The sequence below is a fragment of the Pristiophorus japonicus genome, chromosome 8, assembly GCF_044704955.1.
Source record: "Pristiophorus japonicus isolate sPriJap1 chromosome 8, sPriJap1.hap1, whole genome shotgun sequence".
NCBI classification, from domain to species: domain Eukaryota; kingdom Metazoa; phylum Chordata; class Chondrichthyes; family Pristiophoridae; genus Pristiophorus; species Pristiophorus japonicus.
Window position 1 is genome coordinate 76,870,001 of NC_091984.1, and position 16,542 is coordinate 76,886,542.

General features: G+C 41.2%; 2 protein-coding genes across 2 annotated transcripts; both read left to right on the forward strand.

Annotated features, from left to right (window-relative positions):
* Nucleotides 1–1,485: 1,485 nt before the first annotated feature.
* caiap (CARD- and ANK-containing Inflammasome Adaptor Protein) lies at nt 1,486–3,735 on the forward strand. Its single transcript, XM_070886122.1, has one exon. It carries the CDS (start codon nt 1,486–1,488, stop codon nt 3,733–3,735), a length of 2,250 nt encoding a protein of 749 aa, XP_070742223.1.
* Nucleotides 3,736–9,767: 6,032 nt separating this feature from the next.
* LOC139268106 (uncharacterized) lies at nt 9,768–16,185 on the forward strand. The gene is made up of 5 exons (XM_070886123.1): nt 9,768–9,929; nt 10,848–10,888; nt 13,105–13,179; nt 13,984–14,182; nt 15,467–16,185. Exons 1-5 carry the CDS (start codon nt 9,863–9,865, stop codon nt 15,925–15,927), a joined length of 843 nt encoding a protein of 280 aa, XP_070742224.1. The 5' UTR covers nt 9,768–9,862; the 3' UTR covers nt 15,928–16,185.
* The last annotated feature ends 357 nt before the right edge of the window (nt 16,186–16,542 follow it).

Sequence of the window (16,542 nt, forward strand, 5' to 3'; positions counted from 1 at the left end):
GGGGGGGGAACAATCCAAAAACTTTTCATGTGCCCTTTTTTGTTTTGTGTTTTTTTGGTTTTTTGTGTGTTTTTTTTAGGGCACCGAGAGGCAAATTATACTAGTGCCCCCTGACTCTGGGGGCCAGGACCACTACAACAGCCCTACTGCTGCACCAGCTGAGACTTAATCGGGGCAATTTTAACCTAACCCACTTGTAGGGAAACTGAGGGGAACAGGTGTAATGTTGGTTTTATATCCCACTCAATTTTAGTCAATGGAGAATAATATCAGGCGGGGTTTAAAGCCAGCATTCCACCCAATCCCGTGGATTTCCCACCCCGTGAGTTAATTAAAATGGCCTCCATTAATGATTCAGCAAGTTGAAGACTGGGAACTTCACAGGCTACATGACGCAATTGTACTCTGGACTTACCAACTGAGCCTTTGAAGGCACGTCATTTCCTTTTGAAAAATTCATGGATTCTGCAATGACATCCACTGGTGGTGTTGTAGTCCTGAAGTCTACAGCTCCATGTAACAAGAAGTTGAGCTTGAATTCATGGTCAGCTTTCTCGAGCTTAGAATTATGGCCCTTGGTCCTTTGCTGGAGGTTCCACACAAAGAATTCTTCCGCTTTCAGCACAACAAATCCCTTCATACTTTAAAAACATTGCAGTATGGTACAACAGTTCAAAGCTGCCAATTTCTAGGTTGTTTACAGTGAGACTTAATTTAGTCTCTCATTACAATCAAACATGGAGAGCTTACTGCATAAATATACTTTTGTAGGTCATTTTTATCAATACTGGGAAAAAATAACCATTTGTTGTTCCCAAAATTGTACAACAGCAAATATTAGTTAGGAAAGGTATGCATATATAGATTTAGATACATACTCCACAAAGAGTTTGTAGAACTTTTCTCTGGCATTATTTGTCTGTTGTTGTTTTGCCTTTGCTTCTTAACACAATGACCTAGCAGACTCCAAGCAACTGTAGCTAAGCTGCGGATTTCCACGTCACCTCTGACAGACTGCTTACACTAGATTAGTGCATGGCGAACACAAAGGTTTGGCTCACAGGAGAGCAAAGTGACTTTTTAAAATAATTTTGTGCTCAAGATTTCATGGAATTTCTCAAATATGTCTTATGCAGGTCAAACTTAACATGTTTGTCAACATTCTTGATGTTATTATTGTGTCGGAATAAAGCAACTAACCTGGTTGCTATGGTGTAGTGGGACAGCTAACAATTCCTTCAGGGGATCAGGACTCATTTTACACAAGTTTCCATCTTGCTGTGTTGCACAAGTTTCTGAGGACTCTATTTTAACAGTAAGTTGCATCAGCTTAATGATGATTGACTTTCAGACATGGAAGGAACTGTTTATTTAATGAAATGCAGTGACTTTCATTGCTTCAAGATTTGACAATTGCCAGAAAGATAAAGGTTTCTGCTGCCAATCAATCTATATTTTAATTAGCACGCATGCCGATCTGCCACAATGCCCTTAAACGGTACAGGTATATTTACAAATCCATATGCAATTGAGGTTCTTCAGAGCAAGAAAAAGGAACTGGTAGCAGGAATTATCAACACTGATCATCTTCTGGACTGGTTGGTTGAGAATCGTACCATTTCACCAGATAAGAGAATCGCTGTGTTGAATTACAGGACACAGGAGGAAAAGAACTCGAGACTTCTGGATATGTTGGTTTCTTGTGGTGAGAGAGCCTGCAGACTGTTCTTTTATCCTTGCCTCAAGTGTGTGGAACCAGCTCTCTACAACTACATCAGAAGCTATGTCAGTAATGTGTCCAGCAGTTTTGGGGGTGCCAGGAGGCAGCTAGTGGGTTACCTTTTGGAGAGAGATAAGGATGAAATCCCCAGGAATATCCCCAAAAAGGCAGAGGAATTGATGCAGAACGAGACGCCTAAAAAGAAGCCACATCAGATGCTAAATACAGCCGCTAGACCTCAACCTGTCCATGTTGAGCTGACTGAGCTCTACCAAGCTGCAGCATTGGGAGATCTTTCCAGTCTTGATAGAGCTTTTGGAGAAAGCGACGTAAATGGTACGAATGATTCTAATGAAACCCTGTTGCACATTGCTGCTGCCCATGGACATGTTAAGATTATTGAATATTTATTAAATAAAGGAGCAAAGATAGAGGTGAGGGATAACAAAGGGCAATCACCTCTCCACCGGGCTGCAGAGAAGGGGCACATAGGTGCAGCCAAAATGCTTCTCCAAGCAGGAGCACACATCTACGCTTTGGATACAGAATCCAGATGTCCACTGCAATTAGCTGCCCAGAGCAATCATTTCCCCATAGTGAAGCTGATGTTGAAAGAAGAAGCCAGAAATGATAAAAAGAAGAAAACTTTTTTGCACATGGCTGCACTCAGAGATGAAAATAAACTAGCACAAATCGTTCTCAAATACGGGGCTCCGGTTGATACTAAGGATGAGAAGAACAGGACCCCACTGTTTCATGCTACTTCCCAAGGACATCTCAACACTGTGAAGGTATTGTTGGAGGCTGGAGCCAAGGTCGATGTTGATCTGATCGATGCAATATTTAATAGTAATAACCCATCCCTGATTCAGCTGATCTTGGAGCATGGCAGTGGGATTAGCCCTACTGCCCTGGTCAATGCACTCTTTGAAGCAGTTCAGAAAAATCTACACAGAACTGTGGGCATTCTAATTGAACAAGGCATCGACGTCAACACCAGAAATGGAATGCAATACACCCCTTTACTGTTAGCAGCAGAACTTGGCCATACAGAAACTGTCAACGTCCTGTTAAATAAAGGCGCACGTTTAGATGAAAGGACGCCAAATATGAATAGTGCGTTGCACCTTGCTGTCCAGACTAGTTCTCTTTCTGTTACAAAGCTGCTGATTGACCAAGGGATGGATGCAAACATAATTGGCTTTGGCAACCAAACACCCCTGCACATTGCATCCTTTCATAACCAACCGCTAATGATAGAAACTTTGATAAGAGGAGGTTCAAAGGTCAATGCAGTCACTAAGGAAGCAGTTACACCCTTACACATCGCTTCACAAAGAGGTAACCGAGATACAGCAGAGTGTCTCATCCAGAACAAAGCTGATGTGAATGCTAAAGACAGATATATGAGAACACCTTTGCACATGGCTGCTGTAGTTGGAGATGCCTCCATTGCAGAACTACTTCTGTCAAACCAGGCTGATCCTAATGCAGTAAATAAAGAGAAGAAGGCCCCACTCCATTTGGCTGCTAATGAGGGCCATTTGGACTTTGTATCTTTGATGTTAACGAGAAGGGCCAGGTTTGCTATAAAGGATATGGATGGGAATACTCCAATGCACTATGCAGCCAGCAAAAGCCATAGCATTGTTGTCAAAGCTCTTTTATTAGCTGGGAAAAATAAAAACATTGATGATAAGAATGTTTGGCGGAAAACACCATTACATCTGGCAGCAGAACATAGTCATGAGGGCCTGATAGAGTTATTGTTGATCAGCGGAGCTGCCATTAATGCCTTAGACAATGGCAAAGACACACCTCTGCATTGTGCTTGCAAATCGGGCAACTTTAACACCGCCCAAAAACTAATCACCTGGTCTGAAGGTGCAAAACCTAAGTTTTACTCTACAAATAGTTTAAGAAAGACCCCTCTTCAAGTTGCAGAAAGTGGAGATACAGATAGCCACCATCAAATAGTAACATTATTGAAAAAAAAAATGATGTTAACTAGATAAGAAAAAACTCAACTTCCCTGATGGCTTAATTGGTCAATACAGTGAGACATATAGACCAGAATGGTCCCAATTTCAACTCTGTCCTGTGCTGAGTTAATCAACCTCAGCCAAGCTGCATTGAGAAGTTACACCGCCCTGGAGCTCATAGTGGGGTAGGATGGAGGATATTAGCTGCCGTTCCTGGCTGCTTCTGTTTGCTATCCAGCCATTCCTTGTTCGAAAATGCATGGTGTGAACATTGGGTGAGGATAAGATCAGGCTCAGATGTGATGCCGTTTTCCTACCTCAAATTCGAATAGTCGACCAACACCATTATCAAGACTCACACATGGAAAATGGTCGTTTAGGTGAGGTACCAAAGGGCTGCAGACATGCTTGGAACTTAATATGACAGTGTTTTCGGGGGAAGAGGGGAGAAAGTGTAAAAAAGCAAAGCTCATTCTGAAGCTGCGCTATTCATTGTGCCTCAAAAGTGCAAAACATATAGAAAATAACATATGCTTACAACAACAAAAATACAGCAAAATTATCAATTGTAAAAACACATGGAGACAGCCCTAAAACAGAACTCTATATTGTACAATAGTAGTGTATCCTTAATCCTGCCACCCTTGCTGCTATATTTGTGAAACTGGATCACAGTGTTGTTTGATTGGAATCCATGCTGTGGTTTCACATTGTTCACTCTTTTTAAAAGTGGCCATGGCAGGAATCCATGTTTCATTTTTAAATTTCTATTTTTTGTTTACTTTTTGTGCAATAGAAATGTTTAAATATGTACAAAATAGCAACACAGGAATGAAATAACAGTGAGCATGCATCAGGTTTGGACAATCACTGTCAAACTGACATCATTTCACAAAGGTTCCACTAACTACTTTGTGCTTCTCAATCTAATCAATAGTCGTAATGGATGACAAAACTACTCGACGACAACATTAAGTATTTTTTTTTACCTTTTTACGCTTAATATAGAGTGCTTAATCAAGTAGTTTACAAATAAGGTGAAAAAATGTTATGAGCATTTTCTTCCCCTTTAGTTCAGTGTCTACAACAGTAGTATTGAACTGGTTGATACATGCCAAGGATAGTTAATATAGTTTTGCTATCCAGCTCGATTGATTAACTTTGCTATTTGACAAGTTGAATTTCCGTTCTGAAATAACTTTTGTTGTTTTATTGTACTTGTTGCAGGATTAATGTATTGTGGTTTTTCTTTTTAATCTGTTACAGTGATTATTATTTTGTTACTTTTTCGTGCATCACATAAACGTGGCACTATGGCCTCTATCTAGCCAACATTTATAGTTTTTCTGCTTTTATTTTAGAAAAAACACAATATATTATATTTTAATTGAAAAACTTTAGCAAATTTCTAAATGTGTACAAATGACAGGGTAAATACTACAGAGATATAAAATGTAGAACATTTCTGACTAACGTGTATTGTTACTGTGTGTACAGACATGTCTTGCTGATTCTTGAGCCTTAATTTTATCTTGTAGTTTCAATGGGGCACAAAATGTAATAATTTCACTTCAAAATGACCCAAAAACCATATCTATTGATGTAATTGTATTGCGGGGCAAGGATGGCTCGGAGAGTGTTGGGGTTTGCTCCATCTCACCCACTAATCCAATTGAAGTTCACCTTTAGAACTTAACATTACTAAACCTATCCTCACAGCACCTTTGAGTCACAGAAGCACATCTGTTGTAAGCTATACAACTAAAGATCCTTTGAAGCTGTGGTAAGAACACATTCAATTATGGAATGAGAAAAACCAATCGGGCAACTCAAGTCTGCTTCTTGCCACAGACCAAATACAATTTATTTAAATTCCTAAGTTAAATATAAATTCCAAGAAGATAAGACTGTAAAACATTTCCTAGCTCCTGATGAATATCAAACAGAAATTTTGGATCTCAATCTAACATCAGTCTCCAGTTTCATTCTACAGGTGACATTTACAGGGTCCCATCAGAAAACTGACTTTTTATCAAAACTCTTCCATAATACCGTCCCTACCTTTCCAACCGACATCATAGTGCTTACGTTGAAGAAATTGGTGTAAATGGTTCGAAATGTGTTCAGTGACAAACTGAAAATGATTTTCTCCCTGTTTCAAAGTGGACTTCTTGATTCTTGCTCATGCCATGCATCATTAATCATTAATTGCATGTAATAATATACTGGACTGCATGATAAGTAAGTTGGAAAAAACTGGATTGATACTTTTTGTGACCCTATATTCCAAGTAACCTGCACTATATGATTGTTTAGAGTAGTGTGGTAGTGGTGGTTGAATACCATGATTTAGTTAACCTATAATGAAGCCATTACCCAGAAAGTACAATACTTATGGACATCTATACAAAATTATATAGTTTGGGGGAAATAGGCATAAGTTGTGACAATATATTTTATTAAATTTGAATGTAATTCTCACTGACACAAGCAAAAAAAGGGAAACATCAATACAATTTACCATAAAACAGAATAATAAGGTAAGTGGAATAAATAACTAGAACATGGCAGTCTTGTAGTGTTCATGGGAAGGGATATTTAAGTCAAACCTGTGGTGGTCACCTATACATATCTAATTGCAATGCAGCTCAGCAGAAGACCCACTGAAACCCCAGAAAAGAGGCATAAAACACCTTTTACGTCATTTATTGGGGATTTACATAACTTTCCTGCTGAAGTTATGATGGGACAATTCAGAGAATTGCCATGAAGATCCAACCCGTATATATTTTGACATGTAAGATGACCAAACAATCTGATTTAAATAATACCTCAGAAAGACATAAGTCTAATATGGTTAATAAAGTAATGTGAAACAACCTGTTCCTACTAATCCATTCAATATCAAAGTGCCAGAGTGGGTATTGACCTGTACATTGCAAATATATTGATTTTGCCTCTGTTTACATGTATGCCTGTGAAAGCTTGAAAAATAAATACTATAATTTATTACTTGATTGATACAGTATAAGATGTCTGTAAAAATATTCGGAATAAAATGGAATAAAAAGGGTGAATTTAAACTTTGGATACAGCCTGTTGATCTATGTTATATTCATGGAGGGTTTGAATTTCTGTGGGTTTTCACCGCTCATTCATTGTAATTTGGGTAGAAGAGATACTGAAACCCCTAGTGACAGTGGCAATCCAGATCGATGCAGCCTGAAAATATCAGGAAATGTCTCAGAGGGCATTTGTTATTTTGAGGGAGGTAGCAATGACTGCTTCCATAGATGCCCTGAAGAATCCCTCAGGGATTTCAGCATTTAATTCAAACTATTCTGCCTGATCTTATGCAAACCATTAGCCCAACACTAATGGCAGTGACAATACGTTGTCATTAATGCAATCCTCTTCAATGCCAGCATAGAAGGGAGCTTGTGGTCTGGGCCTGGTAGGCATTGGACACACACGTGACATGACACCAGGAGCAAGTCCCTTAAGGATATCGGCATTACTGAGACAAGTACCACCTCATTTATTGAGGGCTATATCGTTACCAACCCAGCCACAAGCCTCACAACCTGATACTGAGGTGGGTTAGCATTATGAGTGAAAAGAGTTTTAGGCACAAAGGGTGATGAGTTACCGTGCTATCAAGCAGCAGTAGCAATAAGGCATAATGAAGGGACAAAATGGTGTACAGATGCACATCTCTCGCAATTCATTTATGTTTATTTTTTTCCAGGGAAGTATTCTGTTATCCCATTTATGTGATGATTAATGCAGCAAACTACACTTCTGAAAATCATTACAGGATTCCCCCAAACCTGTTCAGGCACTGGAAATGGCATTTAAGAATTCAAATGATCTGTTCCACAATGATACTCTGTCCTTGGATGCTGAAAAGGTGACATCTTCCAAGGCTCAAGCAGGTACCCCAATCTCCTCTCAGCCACCCTCTTACATTGCTCTGGTTGAACAGTGCAGATATCCTGCCAAGATTGCCTGCAAATAAATGAATCATGGCTACTACCGAGGTAGCATGCATTGGCATGCATAATGAGCTAAACAGTATCACTCAATATCTCTACATTCATGGAATGAAATCCCTCTGTTGACCTCCATTCCCCCTCTCTTCCCCATCCCCCATTCCCTCGACTCCCTCTCTTTCCAACCCCCCATCCCCAGCTTCCCTCTCTCCAAACCCCATTCCCAAGTTTCACTCTCGCCTCCATTCCCAACCCCCATTCTCTAACTACCTGAATCTCATTCTCTATTCTCCCTCCCGCCATCCCTCGCACACTGTCATTCCCGAGTCTTTCTCTTCCACCTTGGCCCCCCGTGATTATTCCAGGCACAACAGCTGTTTCCAGGAGACCAGCTGATTCCGGCGGGTGGGGGTGGATTATGTCACTGAGCCAAGATTTTCTTGTGCCAGCCGCTGGTGATGTCAGAGTGGCTGGAAATTTAAGGCACAATAATCTCATGGTAGCAGCAGGGCCTGGAGGATCCATGTCCCATTCCAGGGTACCATACCACATCCATCCCAAAAGTTCCATACCCGTTCCGGGAGACCAAGGCCCCATTCAGGGAGATCCATGCCCAATTCTAGAAGATCTATGCCCTATCCTGGGACATTCATGCACATTCTGGGAGATCTATGCCCATTCTGGGAGATCCATGCCCCATTCCTAGAGATCCATGCCCATTCCAGGAGATCCATGCCCATCCTGGGGGGGTTGACGATCCTGCAACTCACTCTATTTTCAGTGTCAGGGCTGTTTTAAAGTTGTCAGGTTTGTCATTTGAGGCACCTGGGCAGCTTTTGCCACTTTTCCCAGTTGGTATGTATGCACTTCAATAACAGAAACCTCAAACTATCATTCAATGCAGCAAATAACTGAACAATAGGCAGTTGCAACCAATCAGCACATGTTCTCAACCCGGCTGGTCTTGCACACCCTCCACTTCGCCATGGCGCACCGGAGGAGGGGGGTCTCCAATGGAGGGTTCTCTATCTGGGAGGCCTCCCTTTATCTATTGGGGACTTGGCCAAGGTTTTAATTCGGTTCATGGACTCCCAGGCTGCCTGCATTTTCTGCGGTCTGAAGGAGTCCGTGTTCCATGTCTCATCATCATCATCATAGGCAGTCCCTCAGAATCGGAGAAGACTTAGCTTCCACTCCTGAAATGAGTTCTTTGGTGGCTGAACAGTCCAATACGAGAGCCACAGACTTTGTCACAGGTGGGACAGATAGTCGTTGAGGGAAGGGGTGGGTGGGACTGGTTTTCCGCACGCTCTTTCCGCTGTCTGCTCTTGATTTCTGCATGCTCTCGCCGTTGAGACTCAAGATGCTCAGCGCCCTGCCGGATGCACTTTCTCCACTTAGGGCGGTCTTTGGCCAGGAACTCCCAGGTGTCAGTGGGGATGTCACACTTTATCAGGGAGGCTTTGAGGGTGTCCTTGTAATGTTTCCGCTGCCCACCTTTGGCTCGTTTGCCGTGAAAGAGCTCCGAGTAGAGCACTTGCTTTGGGAGTCTTGTGTCTGGCATGCGGACCGCGTCTATGTACAATGTGTGAGGTTGCAGCCCCTCTTCCATTATTTGAAGGGGCTGCTCCTCGATTTCTGGCTGCACTTCAGTGCCACGCTCCTGATCTTTGGGCACCCGATGTGGTGGGGAGCAGGCAGGTTGGAAGGCCTCCTCGTAGGACTGCTCCTGAGCCTAGATAAGGGGGCCACTAACCGGTCCAGGCAGAGGGCAGTCGAGGGGGTCGTTCAGCTCGACTGCCTGCCTCTCTTCCACGGCTACGTTCGCGCCCAGGTGTACCTGGAGATGCAGCACGCAGTGTCCACCGGTACGCTCGCGGCCTTTAATTTAATTTGTTATGGTTCGTTTCAAATTTAAGTTAATTTACAGTCGTTATTCGTTGTGCCCCTTTAAAAGGGGGCAGATGCTTGACTTTTAACTGGCACTTGCCGGCCTTTCAAAGAGTCAGAACAACCTGGCACTACTGTCACGTGACAGGAGCGATTGCGGGACGTCACGAGGATTCTGGGAAACAGGAGGAATCGGTGGGCCCGGAGGATCCCGGGACGGTGGAGGACCCGGCGAGCCCGGGAGCGGTTGCCTGATTGGTGGGCTGGGTTTGGCGGTGATGGCCCGCAATGAAGAGAAGCAGCTGGGGAAACTGAACCGGCTGTGGCTGCAGAAGGAGAAGGAGGGTAAAGGATCCTGCTCCTGTATCGCCGCCTGGGACCGTGCTGGGCAGTAACTTGGTCTGTGAACTGCGGCCGGGTGACGAGGAGCTGGCAGTCGCTGCCCGAGATTCCCAAATCCTCACTGGCCGCCAGTCACCGACCGCAGGGCAGCTCCCTCGGCCCGTCACTGTTCGCCCATTATTGCTGGGGTTCCGTTCCTCGACCTCCCTTTTCCCCCTGTGGATCAATGTACAAACCAACTGCAGTGAGCGCCTCCGTGCTGAGTCATTGCTGGCAAAATAACAACTGACAATATCATATAACCTCACAAACTGCAATAAACACGTTAAAAAAACATGATTACAACATTGGAATGTTATTTTTTGGCTCAAATGATGGCTGTAAACCACTCTAACTTCACATAACATCTAAACTGGTTCTAACTCAGATTATTGTTGTCAGTCCTAGACACTTGTAACTACAGAGCATTACTGCAGTAGAAGGGTATGGTATAATTTTAGTGATTGCTGTGCTCACCTTTGCTCGGTGACCTACGTTGACTCCTGGTCCAGCAACACCTCAGTTTTAAAACTTATCCTTGTATTCAAATGCCTCCATGGCTTCGCCCCTCCCTATCTGTAATCTCTAGCCCTTCCAATCTGGCCTCTTGCAATCCCCAATTTTCATTGGCGGCCATGCTTTTAGCTGCCTAGGTCCTCAGCTCTGAAATTCTCTGCCTTTCCTTTTTTTTTAAGAAGCAACTTAAAACCTACCTCTTTGACCAAGCTTTTGGTCACCTGTTCTAGTATCTCTATGTGAAGCCCTTTGACATATTTCACTCTTAAAAGTTGGATTATAAATGCAAGTTATTGTTAGGAAGTAGAGTATTAAATGATTTAGTCATGCACTACAGTTTTTAATCACTATGTTTTTGTGCAATAGAGGGTCGCCTGAGAGAGATTCATCAAAACCGACCCAAACTGGTGAGTATGCACCATTTTTCTGAAGCTGCAGTTATATAATTGATCAACTTCATGTTTGACTGGGAAAGTGAATTCAGACTGCTGTGGTCCAGCTCGTGCAATCACTTCCTGAAAATGCTGAATGTTGGCGTCATACCACTTAACAATAAGACTCAAATACTGGTGGCGATTTCAGTTTTGACACTTGGGATTCTAAATATTAACCTTTTGTTCAGTTTCTCTGCATAGCAGAGATCAGCAACATGGTGCTGGTTGGGGAAGAGGGATGGATGGGGGGGCAGAAGAAGGATGACATTTGCTTTCTGCTACTGTGCCACACCTTTTCTTCTTTTTAGTGTGATCTTTAATCTGTTGGTAGTGTGTTACTATATTACAATGCAGACAAAGAACAATAAACATAGAAACATAGACATAGAAAATAGGAGCAGTAGTAGACCATTCGGCCCTTCGAGTCTGCACCGCCATTCAATATGATCATGGCTGATCCTCTATCTCAACACCATATTCCTGCTTTTTCCCCATACTCCTTGATGCCTTTTGTTTCGAGAAATCTATTTATCTCCCTCTTAAATATATTCAGTGACTTGGCCTCCACAGCTTTCTATAGTAGAGAATTCCACAGGTTCACCACCCTCTGAGTGAAAAAAATTCTCCTCATCTCGGTCCTAAATTTTCTACCCCGTATCCTGAGACTGTGACCCCTTATCCTAGACTTCCCAGCCAGGGGAAACATTCTCCCCGCATCCATTCTATCCAACCCAGTCAGAATTTTATACATTTCAATGAGACCCCCTCTCATTCTTCTAAACTCTAGTGAATACAAACCTAGTCGACCCAATCTCTCCTCATATGACAGTCCTGCCATCCCAGGAATCAGTCTGGTGAACCATTGCTGTACTCCCACTATGACAAGTATATCCTTTCTTAAGTAAGGAGACCAAAACTGCACACAATACTCCAGGTGCGGTCTCACCAAGGCCCTGTATAACTGTATTAAGACATCCTTGCTCCTGTACTCAAATCCTCTTGCAATGAAGGCCAACATACCATTTGCCTTCCGAATTGCTTGCTGCACCTGCATGTTTGCTTTCAATGACTGGTGTACAAGGACACCCAGGTCCCTCTGTACATCGACACTTCCCAAGCCATCACCATGTAAATAATACTTATATTTTTCCTACCAAAGTGGATAACTTCACATTTATCCACGTTATACTGCATCTGCCATGTGTTTGCCCACTCACTTAACCTATCTAAATCGCCTTGCAGCGTCTTTGCATCCTCCTCACAACTCACAATCCCACCTAGTTTTGTGTCGTCAGCAAACTTGGATCAACCTGCCACTGTCCAAGTTTTCTCTGACATCTGGCAGTGCCAAAATAATCTATTTGAGGTTGAGATTGTTGTACAAAATCTTAGATACAGGGAGGTGTTCATGGTTGCATGCAAACTTCTTTGTACATATTTGTAATTTCTGTACAAATGGTCATTTGTTCCAATTTCCACCCTCCACTGAAAGATACAAACTACATTTGTATTCAAAAGCTGAGATGCATACTTCTTTCCTGCTCTTCAAACAAATACAGTGCGAAGAAAGGGAATGAATTTGCATTTATTTATATGACACTTTTCACAACCTCGACATTCCAAAGCACTTCACAACCAGTAAATTATTTTTGAAGTGCAGTCACTGTTGTAATGGTTCTTTTTCTGAACTTGTACAAGAGGTTTTAAAATAAACCATTGGTCTGTCGAGTAAGTACTTGCAGAAAATCTTCAAAAATGGCTGCCACTGGTGCTGCTGAATTGACTAACAGGTTCCTGGTTAGGACACAGTTTTGCTGCAGAATTCACCTCTACCTGCCACAGCAACAGCCAAAGTGATAGTGTATTATTTTTGATAATGCAATTGGTGAAGGGTATAATATTGCTGTTGGTGTTAAAGTTGCAGTGCATTTATTAATTATGATTTAGTAACGAGCTTATAGGTAGGTGTCATTGATTTAATCAAAGTGGCTCAAGTTGTCTGACTTCATGCATTTTAATTCACTGAGAAGTACATTTTCAATGCTGATCCAATATGATGGACTGTCTTAGTATTTTAGCCCTAAAACCAAGTATTTAATGCTTGGAGAAGATGGGTGTTACATGGTAGCTTCTGTTCAGTGATCACTTTACCTTTAGTAGTAATTTGAACCGTCTGTTTTTATTTGTAGTCTTCATTGAATTCAGCTGTTGGAGTTAAAAAATGGATTCCAAGCATCAAGACTGAGATTGAGTATTATCTGCAGGTGAGTTTATGATGTGATCGCTGAAATAATGTTTAATTGCTGGGGGAAATACCCCCCCATCAGTGTCAACTCATCTTGTCATGAAACTTTTGAAAGTATTTAACAAAGTTCATGAATATTTTCATCTTGCCTTAGAATAGAATTCAACTATAATTATTTGTGTTGCTAAGCTGCTCCTTTCGTGGAGCTGGGTCAAGATTTCTGAAGCCTATTTTACATTGGACTGTGAGTTTTTGAGATTTCACTGATGACATTTTTACTTTGGAATTGTGTCTCTGGAGTTTCTTTGTAATGAATGGTGCTGTCGGAATGCAGTATATAGTCAAACTTGTGCTGCAGACTTCTTGCTAAGAATGGGTTGATATTGCCCAAATTCATTCTGAGACCCTTCCAGCCAGCAACAAGATGAGACTTTCAACTCGTCAGTCTGCATTGGATTCAAAACCAACAAAAATCCTGGAAATGAAAGGGTTATCTCCTAAATTGCAGTACCCACTCCTTGTACAATGCAGCCCTTAATAGCTCAAATGAGTCGAATCTAAAGAAAGAAAATGCATGAAAGCAATACTGGTCATTAAACATTTGGTTAAGTAGTATGTTATTTTTGTTTGTCAGGATTCTTTGTTAATTAAGATACATGGGCCTTTGGCATTTATTAAAAAATATATATTTTTCAGATTGTTAAATAGGTAACCTAGGGCGTGCTCATTTTTTGTCTGTCTGGGTAAATGGTTTAATAAGAAATTAAAGTGTTAACAAAAAACAATCATGTAATAAAGAGGAAATGTTTTCACTGCTTTTCAGCAATCACAACTATGCCATTACTCTGAGAGGAAGATAAAGGAATTCCAGGATCATATTGAAGAACTTCAGAAGGAGTATCAGCGTTACTTGTGGAAGCTGCGTCGGTTAGATCCTTCCCACAAGGAGCACCCTTGGAAACCCCGTGCTTACACTCGGAAAAGACCTCCTAACTTAGCAACACAGACCATCAACGAACTGGGTATCAAAAATTAAATCTGGGGTTAATTTGATGTAGATAAGCAGTTGGGCCTTCAGTGCACTGCAACATACAATACAACAGTGCAAATATTATCTTCTATTGCACTCATTAAATTTAAAATCCTCATCCTTATCTTCAAATACTTCATGGTTTTGGTCCACCCTATCTCTGCAACTTCCTCCACCCTTTAATCCTCCACAGACCTAACATGAATCCCTCTTTTTTTTTTTCCCTCAAACATTCCTCCTGACCCCCAAATAATTGCTGGTGTAGCCTTCAGTAACCATGGCCTTTCTCACTGGAACTCCCTCCCTGAATCCTTCTCACCCCATGTTTAAAAACCCACTTAAAGTCCATCTCCCACTAAACTTTAATTTACTCTTAATCGCTCCCCCCTCCCCATCATGGTTTGGTGTCCATTCCTTCCATTATCTAGTTCTGTTTATCTTTCCTTGCTCTCTAGAGTGCCGTGGGACATTATTTTAAATGTAAAATGTGCTATTTGTTGATTAGTCTGTCATTGCTGGCAGAAATTTATAAGAGTTACTTTTAACAAAGCAAGCATAACAGGAAACACATTGGACAAAGTACAATTTATTTTTCCTCAAATAAGCCAAGTGGGAGCACTGAATCCAATCGTGAATGAGCCAGTCGTTCTTTAGAAATCCATTTCCTGTCACTTGAAGGAGCCCTACCTAATTCACTGTAACTAATTGCAAGCCTCTAATTATAGAAAGTAGATTTGTGTCATTCCATTATCTGTTATGAGGCTGTCAAGACCTATGCCAGTTTGTCTCCCAAGTCAGTTTTCCAAGCAATGCCATTATTTAGACAAACACATCTTTAAAAATGATTATTTTAATATTTGGTATCTACAAATATTGTTTTCTCATCTGTTCCACTATCCAATAATGTATCCTCCACTGAGCCTTGGCACTTCATTTAGATTTCCTCAAAATAATTTTTTTAAATGGTCTATGCACAGATTCAGTTTGTATAAATTCCAACTAAATCACTTTATATCAAACCTTGTGTGAAATGCCTTGCTATAAAGTGTTAGGAGAAATTATTTTGCCACAAAAATGAACCAAATAATTCCCTTTTGTGGAAAATTCAGAATGTAGATTATTTTAATTATTGTAATGTTTTTTTTTTCTTTCTATCATCCAATTTTTAAGCTCTGGTTGCCATGCAAATGTTTGTACCTATTTCTATCCAGTAATTCAGATTAATAGCCAGACGCACTAGTGTTCTGTTTTTGTAAATTATGATTGTTATTTACAGGAATATTGCACAATTTGAAACGACAATGCACACCTCTATCAAACAAAACAGAAGATGTAACTCCTGAGTGTGACTCTGATGAGGAATCTGATGAAGGAAGGGAAAGGAGCCACCGAAGCCCACGGATACCAGATGGTGTCCTCTATGACTGTTCAACGGTTAACCCTGATTTTCAGGACCAGCCCCTGACTTTTAATCCTGCTAGAGTTCCACCAAGATTTTCTTTGCACTTAACTCCAAAAAATACATCCGGAGAGGACTCGCACCATATGACCAAAGTTCTTCTGTCTCAGTTACCAAACTTACAAGCTTCATCTTCCTGTGGAACTGCAGCAGAGTTGAACAAAGAGGAAGACACATGTGCCTTAAAGATCAGGGAAGATTCCCAGGGGTCCCTTTTGCAAAGTGAATGCTCTGGAATCCTGGGATTGTCTTGCTATTCTTCAGATGAAGATACATAAGTGACGGGTAGAAGCTAATTCATGTACATAGCTCTTTATGCCTTTTAAGTACTGGAGTTGCTCAATGTATATAGATGCTAAATTTTAAAAATGTATGTTCCTCTATAGCTTTGTGTTGATTTGTATAGAGCTATTGTATAGTTTAATTATTGAATTTCAGTTTCGTACTGAGTAAGGAAACAAAGGTATCCAACACTGACTCTTCCAGTTCTCGTAATTGGTATGAATTTAAATCATTCAGAATAAAATGCTCTTTATTTCAAATGCATTTAGTTATAGTTTCGTTTTTGCCATTAGGGTATAATGCATTTATGAAGGTCATTGGCATCTAATGTCAGGGGAAACTCACTGTTCTGTTTGTGTTTTCACTTCTCTCCCTCCAACTGAACTGGTGGTACCCATGCTGATACAACAACCTCAGTCAGCCTGGGAAATAACTTGTCATTATTGTATTTGGCTTTTTAGGAACAGTTAACACCTTGACTGAAGTGCAGAGTTGAGGGAGATCCAATATGACTCATCTGACAATTTAAAAAATTGGAACTTGGGCAAGCCTCCATGGTTCACTTGTTAATGTGATACCTGAGACTGGCAGGTCCACAGTCCTCATTCATT

Coding starts and splice junctions, on each gene's coding strand:
- caiap (XM_070886122.1), top strand. CDS start 1,486: ATGCCCTTAAACGGTACAGGTATATTTACAAATCCATATGCAATTGAG.
- LOC139268106 (XM_070886123.1), top strand. CDS start 9,863: ATGGCCCGCAATGAAGAGAAGCAGCTGGGGAAACTGAACCGGCTGTGG. Junction 9,930..10,847: donor GCTGCAGAAGGAGAAGGAGG/GTAAAGGATCCT, acceptor TTTGTGCAATAG/AGGGTCGCCTGAGAGAGATT. Junction 10,889..13,104: donor ATCAAAACCGACCCAAACTG/GTGAGTATGCAC, acceptor TTTTATTTGTAG/TCTTCATTGAATTCAGCTGT.